General features: G+C 49.7%; 1 protein-coding gene across 1 annotated transcript; it reads left to right on the forward strand.

The window, feature by feature from the left end:
• On the forward strand, positions 1 to 9,646 carry SENP2 (SUMO specific peptidase 2). Its single transcript, XM_036388670.1, has 17 exons — positions 1 to 134; positions 1,205 to 1,260; positions 1,928 to 2,058; positions 2,290 to 2,356; positions 3,029 to 3,107; positions 3,723 to 3,852; positions 3,979 to 4,082; positions 4,497 to 4,585; positions 5,195 to 5,252; positions 6,278 to 6,341; positions 6,691 to 6,834; positions 6,988 to 7,119; positions 7,470 to 7,673; positions 7,780 to 7,859; positions 8,512 to 8,596; positions 8,841 to 8,936; positions 9,430 to 9,646. Exons 1-17 carry the CDS (start codon positions 1 to 3, stop codon positions 9,505 to 9,507), a joined length of 1,731 nt encoding a protein of 576 aa, XP_036244563.1. The 3' UTR covers positions 9,508 to 9,646.
• Positions 9,647 to 10,183: the final 537 nt, after the last annotated feature.

Consider the following 10,183-nt stretch of genomic DNA (forward strand, 5'->3'; position numbering starts at 1 on the left):
ATGTACCAATGGCTGCTCGCGGTCCTCCGCGCCCTCCGCGACGCCGCCCGCCAGGCCCCGGCCCCGGCCCCGGCCCTCGCCCTCAGCCCGGAGCCGCGGCCGGAGCCGCCGCGCCGAAAGAAACCGCCCGCCAGGTCAGCCCTTCCCGCCGCGCTGCTGCCCCTCTGCTGCCCCGCCGCTCGGCCCGAGGCTCCCCGTGTGGGTCGGGGCAGTCCCTGATAAAGGCCAGGTGTTGCCCATGAGGCGGCCCACAGGTGCGGGGGTGGTTATGGGGCGCAGACACCGGTGCTCGCTGGCTGTGGGTCCCAGGTGTTGCCGATAACCCCTCGTTCCCTTTCCGCCGGCACGGGGAGCTGGGGATTTAGGCCAGATGTGTTGTGGAGCAGGGCACACACGGCCGTGGGGATGGGGGGCTGGGGGCACGCCATGCATCGGGGGTGCGAGGTGGATAAAAGGAGGCTGCCTTGCCCACGTGTTAACCATTTTGCTGCCGGGGGCGATGGCCGAAGCCCCTGGGTGCCTGCTGCTCTGTGGGATGTACGGATGGCACCGTGTGCTCTGGGGCTGGGGAGGGCAGCTGCTCCCTCCCTACCTCCCTTAGTGCCCCATCATCACAGCGACAGAGACCAGGGAGTGCCTCTGCAAGGAGCCGCGTGTTGTGCCGGTAGTTTGCACCGAGGAGCAGCTCAGAAGGAATTAGCTCCTGGGGGAGAAAAAAATAAAATTAGGAATGTTCTTTGTGCTCTGTTCCTAAAGGAGACGTTTTTACCGGACTTAACGATGGTATCAGCTGGTGAAAATCCTTGGGTGTGAAAGGGTGAGGCTGGTGATTGTTTCAAGGGTTTGTGCCCGTGCTGACTCAGCAGGACGCTGCTGGAGTGGATGTGAGCAGGGCTGGCATTCCCACCTCGCATTTCCTGTTCTGCCTAAACTTTCCTTTGAGTGCCGTGAACTTGGATGGCTTAGTGACCTCTGGAGTGCTTCTTTCCTGGAGGAAAGAGGGAAGCATTACATATTGAGGCATTTTTTGGTGGTAGGAACAAACACAAAGCACGTGGAAGCATTAACAGAAGGAGAAAAAGAGGCTTGATCTGCTTTAGTGGGGTGATCAGCTCTCTGGGAGATGATCCTGGGGAGATAGGAAATCCCCCTTTGGAAGTTGAATTGTGCTTGCAAAACATTGTTCTGTCTGTTCTTCCCCCAGTGTTCTGTCATCTGTGGAAGATCCTGAGGAGATCCCTGCAAAGAGGCTGAAAACAGGTATAGCCCCTCACAGAGAGCTTTAATATGTCTGATTTTCCTTGGTTCTGGGGTACCTTGGGGAGCTCTGGATTTGGTACTTCAGGACTGCTGCTGAAACTGAGGGGTTTTGAGCCATTCTTGTGGCTTCAGGGGGTCTCATGGGACCTGGGCCCATCGATGGTGTGTCCCAGTGTTCATGGATGTGGCCTTGGCAGTGCTGTGGGAACAGTTGGACTTGATGCTCTTATAGGGTTTATCCAACCTTGATGATTCTAGGATTTTCAAACCAAGTGGAGGATGGGAGATTCTGGTCAGATGAAGGCAGGAAGAGAAGCAGGGGACAACTTTTTCCACCCTGGGAAGGCCATGTGTTTGCACCAAGGATGAATCCTGGCTGGGGCAGGGCATATCCCATCTCTCCCTGGCACTGAGCCCTGCAGGGCAGCACAAAGAGCACTTTCAGTCAAGGCTGTTGCTGTTCCATGGGGGATGTGGAGCTCCCTAATTCCTACTTGGGAACAAGATCCCCAGTGATGGGGTGGGGGTGCTGCTGGGCTGTTGCAGTGTTGCTGAAATGAGTTTTCTGCTTCACGTGGGATCAAGGAGCTGGGCTTGGGTGTAAGCAGAAGTCCCAAGCCCTGTTTCCAGTCCCATTCCTTATGGCCTGGTGGTGTGGTTTTTTCAGAATGTCTCTCTGGGGCTAACAAGGAGCCTGAAGAGGTTTCTGTGGCTGCCAAGTTGCCACAGAAGGCAACAAGTAGAAGCCAGGAGACTGAAGAGAGAGATGACTTCTCCTTCTCTGAGTCTGAAGATGAGGTGAGCAAGGATTTTGAGGGGAGCTCAGGGATCAGCTCCCACAATCCCTGCAGGTGTGAGAGCCTGTGATACAGAAGTGGTGCCATCAGTGCCCCTGCCCTCTGCTGCAACCCCATGGGCAAAACCATGGGCTCTGAGTCAGAACACAGCTGACTGAATTTCAGGATGGGGAGGTGCTTGCTTGGATTCACATTCAGGTTATGCTCACTCTGGTACTTGCTTTTATTTCAGGTTGTGTACATTTCTTCTGACTCTTCATTTGTAACATCTGCAGAGGATGAGGACACAACAGAACCTGGTAGGGCTGACAGCAAATCCTTTCCTTTTTCCTGCTGCTCTGAGTCTGGGCAGCTCTGCCCGGGCTGTGGGCTGGTTGCTGAATGCAAAATATCTGGGTAGCACCAGGAGTAGTGGAGGGTGAGCTCTGTTTCTTCCCTACATCCTGCTATTGCTTCTGGATTGGAGCCAGGGCTGGGAACAGGCTCCCCAGGGAATGGGCACAGCCCCAAGGCCACCAGAGCTCCAGGAGCCTTTGGACAATGCTCTCAGGGATGCACAGGGTGGGATGGTTGGGGTGTCTGTGCAGGGCCAGGGGTTGGGCTGGATGATTCTGTGGATCCCTTCCAAGTGGGATGTTCAGTGGTTTATCCCAGGATGCTCATGTGGTTGTGGATCCTGGCTATTAACTGCCTTGGATGCCATTCTAGTGTGTCCCAGTGCTGGCTTGCCAGAAGGAAACTGTTGTAAATGCTGATTTTAGGTAGCAGAGCCTCAGAACCCTTTTGTATTAGGTGTAGGCTGGCAACATTCTGTAGTTACCAATATGAAAATATCCTGAAGCAACACAACACAAATAATATTAGAACATGAGGGATGAAATGAGAGTAATTAATCTTTGGTGAAGCTCTTTAAACTCATACAACTCCTGTTGTCCTGACCAGTTGCTGAGGCTTGTGCTCTTCTCCCACAGACGAAATGCCTTGTGACACCAACCCGTGCTTGACTGAGGAACCACCATCCTCTCTTTGCAAGAGAGTTCCATATCTGAGGTAAAAAACCTTCTGTTTTCTTCCACTTCTGCTTTTTAGGGTTTCTTGCCTTTCACTTTCATCCTTGAACTTCCTCTGTTGCCCAACATTTGTATTTGTGTCCACAGAGCAACATTTTTCCATGTTCTGGGACTCCTAGCTGCCATACTGAGTGAGATCTTAGCTATGTTCTTGCCTTTGACCAATTTTAAGCTTTCTCTTTAAATCCAGACAGTTGATGCACTCAGGAGATCAGAGAAAGATGAACAAGTTCAACACTCTCACCTCCTGTGATAGGAGGAAGTGTTGAACTTGGGAAGAGGCTGAGACCAGGAATGCAAACAGAAAAAACCCACAACTACTACAAAAAAAAATCCCCCAAAACCCCAGAGAATTTTCATTTCCCCAGAGAATTTTCATTTCCCCAGGGAATTCCATTGGGAAACCCTTTTCTGTTTTTCCTCTAAGGGTGTTCAGCTACTGCCACAGGTCACCTAGAGAGATGTTGGAAAACCCTACCCAGCATGGTCCTGGGCAGCCTCCTTGAATCAGGAGGTGCTAATTAAAACCTAATTAATAAATCAGGAGCTTTGAATGGTCTCTTAATACCATTTCTTCTGCCTTTGGTGTTTGCAGCCTGAGCAGGAATAACCACATCCGAGCTGCTCTGGAGAGCCCTGTCACACCCAGGCCCCCCATTAAGGAGCCAGGTCCCAGCTCTCCAGGAGTCAGTGGCACCAGGAGGCCTTTGTGTGCTGCTGAAGAGGTAAAGTGGGGAGAAGGGAATTGTTTTGGGATGAAACAGCTGTGGAGTTTCTGTACAGTTAGGCTGAGACAAAAGGAAGGGCTGGGAATGCCTGCTAAAGTCTCTTTTTTCCTTCCCTTCTCCAAGGATGTTCAGCAAGCAGAAAATAAGAAATACAAAGAGCTCTTGAGTCTGTTCAAAGAGAAATATTCTGGAAGACTCACTTCTCCACGGTCAGCAAGACTCAACAAGTAATTATGAGTAAAATAACCCTTAACTTTTTGGTGGTGAGTTTGTTGTATGTGGAAGGGGAGGAGAATTGATCTTTTCTACTCTCAGGGTTCTGGACCGAATCAAATGTAATGACTGAGTCTTTTTTGGAATAGTGGAGACAGAAAATTTGACTCTTGTATGTTCAGTATGCATGAGCTGAAAGTGGCCAAACTTCTGGATGTAAACTCCTCAAATGCCCTTTGCATCTTGTCCTGGAACCAGTGACAGCATGGCTCTGTTAAGGATTAAACAGCCTAATTTTGCTTTATATATTTCTGTTGCTTTCATTTAGCCAGTTGTGTACAAATAGCCATGTGCTCTGCAGTGAATTGAGGTGCACTGGTAACAAATCACCTGTAAAAACTCTGTCCTTTTCTTCTGCTACACCAAAGAGTTCAAACCAAGGAACCAGGGATGACTGGGAGCCCCCTGAAAGAACAGAAACCCAGAGGTGCCTCTCTACCTGTGCCAGAAAGGACCAGTGAGTATCCCCAGGGCTGCTCCACTCTGTTGGTACAAGTCCAGCCCAAACAGGGCATTTTCCTCAGTATTGGCTAAACTGGGTTTGTGAGGGTTTTCCTGAAGGGGAAGAACTGGTTTAAAATGGTATTTGAGAGCTGTGACAGTGGCAGTGCAGTTTGTAGCTGGATGTGACCCCACTGCACAGGAGAAGGTTGTAGCACCAGTTTTACCTGCTTTTCTTGTACCAGGGGAGGGGGATATTTGACTCTGCACCCTCAGAGCTACACTTGAATCCCTTTTTAATGCTAGACAGGACTATTGCCATAAAAGCAGAGCTTCCAAAACAAGTAAACTAATTACTTGTATGTTTAATATTGCCCCAGGGTTTTTTTTTTTTTCCCTGTTCATTACTTAAACACTTTTTCATCACTAACTCTTTTATATCTTGGACTTTGTGACATGATCATATGGGGATTGAAATGATTTCTGAGCAGGTGCCAGAGTTTGAACTTCTGAGTTGAAAATGCTGATGAAAAGTCTGTGATGTCACCCAGAAACTCAGAGCTCTGTGCAGCTACTGGAATGGGAAATCACCTCCCTGTTCTCATATTGCTGCTTCTCCCTGCAGGTGTCAAACATGGGGATGTTTTCAGCCCCCAGCTGCCTCAGAGGGGTGTCATGATCAGGTAAGAGTCTCTTCTAACCATGGCTCTTGTTTCTTTTGGCTCTGCCAGCCTCCAGAAGCCCAATCCTGTTCCGTGTCTCAGTGCTGGGGCAGAGGAGCAGCTGGTTTGAGGAACTGCTCACAGCCAGTTGTCCCTCAAATCCACAGCTCCCCTGTCACAGCTGGGCAGCTGTGGGATGTGCTGGGTGTTTTGGGGGGAGAAGGAAGTAAGGGTGACAACCCAGGTTGTCCTTGGGTTTGCAGAATCTGTTTTTTCTCCTGAGTGTCTTTCTGCCACACCATTAATGAGCTGACTTTGCATTTCCTGTGGATCCTGAGCAAAAGGAGTAGGGAACTTGTAAAGCCTGGGGGGACTGAGGCAGTTTTTGAGGCTTGCAGGATGCCTTGGGTTGGAATGGACCAAAAATGGAGCGTTGCTGTCCCTCAGCAGGGCCCAGTGGACTCTGTGGTGGCAGGATGGGAGTGCAGGAATGAAGGGAAAGGGACTTTTGGCTGCAGCTCCACGGAGGGGTTTTGGTGTGGCAGCTTGGTGCCCTCCTCTTCCTCCTCTCAGAGAGAATGCAGATGGGGACAGAGGTTTGGTTGTGTCAGGTGTGGTTTGGGGTGATTTTGTCCCTGTTCTCTTTCCCCCTTAGACATGAGCACTGTATTGAGCTGTGCATTTGTCCTGAGTTAAATTGGCATTGTCCCCTAAGCTCAAGGGAAGAGAGGGAATAACTGGTGGAGTGGCATTTGTCACCAGGAGGTCACAAAGCACTTGATAGAGGAAGTGCTGGTTGCTTCCCTGTTTTCCAAAGATTAAAACTGAGAAAAAAAAAAGGAGTTTGCCATCTGATGGTGGAAGAAAGTTTGTGAAGCTTCCAGCTTTTCATCTATCCTGGTCTGGCTGCTACAAAAGGAGTGGGGAAGGAGACTGAGATGTCATGTGTCAGAATCAGCCTTGAGAAAGCATTTCTTATGCAGAATTTTGGAGAATTTCATGGGGCAGTGTGGATATCCAGCTCACTTCTCTCTCTTTTCTCACAGTTACTACACACCACCAGAAGACTCTCGTGGACAGGGGAAGAGAGAGAAACGAGCTGCTTCAGTGGTAAGCTGGAGTTAGTCACTGCTTCACTTGGCTTTCTGGAAAGTGTAACTCACCTCTGCTCAGGATTGAGATCCAAAATAAAATTTGAAGTGTGGAAATCAGAAATACTTACCTTGATCTCAGCTTGATACCTGCATGTGGAGGCTTTGTTGGGGATGTTAATCCAAGCCCAAGGAAAGCCCTGCCTCTCTGGGCACAGTTGGAATGCAGTCACCAATCAAGTGTGACTTTGGGGATTGCTGCTGGGATGTGTTTACACAAGCCCTTGCAGTTTCTTGCAGGATTCTGTGCCCTGTCCCCCAGCAAACCCCTTGTGCTTCTCCCTGATTTCTGTCCTTGTGCCTGGCAGGGCCAGCGTGAAGCCGAAGTCCCCCAAAGAAAGTTATTCCAGTTCCATGTGACACCTGTCCTGTCCAAAGACCTCTTCTTTGTGGACAGTGAGCCACTGCCGTGCCTAGAAAAGCCAGGAGATGATCTGGCTCCACTGACAGAGGTACCTGTGCTCAGCAGCAAGCCAGTGCTGTGCCTGGTTCAGCCTGCAAGGCTCCTTGCTCTGGCACTGGGGCTGCACTTGGAGCCTTCTGGGGGGCTGGTGTGCTCCATGTGCTGTTCCACCAGCCCTTCCCCACTGAATCCTTTGTTCCAGGCCATGGAGAGTGAGATCTCTGCTGCTTTTGACAGTGGTGAGCCTGAGGACATCCTGAGCAGGGCCTTCAAGCTCACTGTCACCCGTGAGGACATCTGCACCCTGCAGCCCCTGGGCTGGCTCAATGACAGGGTATGGGATCCTGCACTTCTGGGAAATCCCCCCTCCCTGGGCACAGGAGTCTTCCAGGAGCTCCACTGCAGAGCCCAGAAATAGCTGTACACTCCTTATTTTGGGTACTGTGTGGGCTGCTGTTTCTGGAAGTTTTCACTTGGATGATGCAGCTCCCAGGAGTCAGTCTGGGTTATCACAGTGGGTGTGGGGGCTTTAACCAGCAGCACAAATCCTCCAGTGTGAAATTCTGGGAGCAAAAGCTGCCAAGCTGGAGTTTTCTCAGCTCAGGGATGGCCAGCAAGGACATGTTGCTGTCTTTTTAATTTATTGTCTTATTTCACATCTCACTTTGCCTCTCTCTGTTCCAGATCATGAATTTCTACATGGGTCTTCTGGTGGAAAGAAGCAAGAAGGAAGGATATCCAGCAGTCTATGCTTTTAATACCTTCTTTTATTCCAAGCTAAGCTCTACAAGCCACAAGGGAGTAAAGAAATGGACTAAAGGTGTGGATATCTTTGAGCATGATGTCATCTTGGTGCCTATTCACCTCAGGATTCACTGGACACTGCTGGTGAGTCAAACTGGCTCATTATTTAGGGGATGGGGAGAACAAAACTAGCAAGAAAAGCCCTTTAGTATTTGGGGTGTGCTTTGTCTAAGTCACCTTTTAACCCCAGGTTGTGGACCTCCGAGAGAAAACCATCAAATACTTTGACTCCTTGGGACAGAAAGGAGACCACATTTGTAAAACTGTCTTGTGAGTAGCTGCTTTTGCTTTTTTTATCCCTTCTGGTTGGTTTTGAGGCCTTTTCCTCTCCCCCATGTGAAGTATTTCTGCCCTGTCCCATGGTGCTCCTCACTTGGTACCTCTTCTGTTCTGCTCAGTGTTTTGAATCCTCCAGAGTGTCAGAGGCGCTGCACATCCTCACATGTCTTTGTCACTAAAAACCCTTCATCCAGCAGCTTTGGAGGGTGAGAGCAGGAGAGCAGCCCCACAGAGACAAATCCCAGAATCACTGAGGTTGGAAAAGCCCTCCAGGATCATTGACCCCCTCCCATGACTGATCCTCACCTTGTCACCAGCCCAGAGCCCTGTGCAGAGCCTCCCTGCCCTCCACACTCCCACCCAGCTTGGTGTCACCTCCAAAGGCACTGAGGGTGCCCAATCCCCTCGTCCAGGTCATGGATAAAGACATTACACAGGGCTGGGCCCTGGGGAGCCCTGCTCACAGCCCTCACTGTGTCTCTAAGATGGCAATTTCCCCTCCACATTCCTTAAATCCTCTGCTGTGAGGGTCCTCTGCCATTTATTTCACTGCAATTTATCTTCCTGACACCTTTCAACAGCGTTTTTTGTTGTTGCCCTAAATTAGGGAGATGAAAAGTGATTTTTGTGTTGTTTTCAACAGAAAATACCTGGAAGAGGAAAGCAGGGAAAAAAGAAACATTGAATTGACTGCTTCTGAGTGGACTCTTCACAGCATGGGCACAGAGGTATGGGAGCAATGCCTGTATTTGGAATGGGAGCTAGAACTCCTTGTCCCAGAGGATTTAACACTTCCCAGGCAAGCAGAGGGAGATGATGTGCAGTTAACTGGGCCTGTTCCTTGGGTTTGGGAGTGGTGAAGGGATTATGGAAATAGGTTTTCAGGAGTAGGTGTGGGTAAAATGTGTGCTACAACCAGATTGCTGCTCTTTCAAGACAGATAAAAATTCTCCATGTTTTTGTATTCCTCAGGAAATCCCTCAACAAAATAATGGAAATGACTGTGGAGTTTTTGTTTGCAAATTTGCCGATTTCATCTCCAGAGACAAACCCATCATCTTCACCCCGGTGAGAGGGGTTGCAAACAGCTCCAGCCTTTCCCACACCCATGTGGGAGCCAGGGAAGCTGCACAGCAGCTGGGGCAGGGGCTGAGGGTTGTTCCTCATGTCTGGTGTCTGATTCTTGGGCAAGATCGTGGAATTGTGGAATCCCAGGGTGGTTTGGGTTGGAATGGACCTTAAGGACCATCTCATTCCAATGCCAGGATGCTGCAGCCAGGGGTTTGGGATAGCTGGCCTTTGTAGCTCTTGGTGAAACAGGAAAACTTGGAAAACTTCCCCCGTTTTTTTTTTGCCAATTTGGTGATCTTTAAATATCACTGTAAAGAAAAGTGGGTGTTTGTTGGGTGGTTGTGTCACGCTGGTGTGAAACCCACCTTGTACCCAACTGACAGGTGCTCAAAAGCAGCTTCCCACTCAAGAATTCCCTGTGTGTTAATGGAGATTTCCTGCCTCTCTCCCCTGGCTTCCTATGTGATGGATTTTTCCTGTTTCTTTTCAGGAACACATGCCTTATTTCCGCAGGAAGATGGTGTGGGAAATAATCCATCAGCAGCTGCTGGGAGACATGCACTGTTAGGAAAACACTGTTCTGTAAAAGAGTAGTATTTATTTCTTATTGTTTGAGTAAGATAAGATAAATATTAACTTATGTAAGAGCCTTATTGTATGGGAGGTTACTTGTTAATAGAGTAATTTATTTTTTAATTGAAAACTGATCTGCTGTCTCTGTGTGGTTTTTAACTTGCTCCCCATCTGAAGAAGAACAGGGGCTGTCTCCTCTCCTGGTGGCCCTGGGGACATCTCTGTGCTGCTCCTGACCCAAGACCCACAAGATCCCTGTAGAGGGGCTTTGTCTTTCTTTGCTTTCACTGATTGGTTCAGTCTGGCACAATCTCAGGGCAGATTCTCCAAAGGACGAACAATTCCAAAGACACTTGTGTTTTATCCTTACAAATAATTAATCAGTGATAATTAATCTTCCCTGAGGATGCAGAAGATCCGAGCATGAGGATGCAGCAGCTGGGAGTGTTTGAGGTGTCCTTTCCCCCTTCCCTTTGGTTCCTCCTGTTTGGGGCTGCAGTTTTGACTGTCCCAGGTGCCACCAGAGCACCTATTCCCAGTGCTGGAGGGGTGGGAGGGAAGAGCCTGGCTCTGGAGCCTCATTGTGGCACCTGTGAGCATCCCAGGCAGCCCCACCCTGCCCCCCCAAAGGCCATCCCAGCCCCATTTGGTGCCTTTCCCCAGTGGATGTT

The sequence above is a fragment of the Molothrus ater genome, chromosome 10 (assembly GCF_012460135.2).
Source record: "Molothrus ater isolate BHLD 08-10-18 breed brown headed cowbird chromosome 10, BPBGC_Mater_1.1, whole genome shotgun sequence".
NCBI classification, from domain to species: Eukaryota; Metazoa; Chordata; class Aves; order Passeriformes; family Icteridae; genus Molothrus; species Molothrus ater.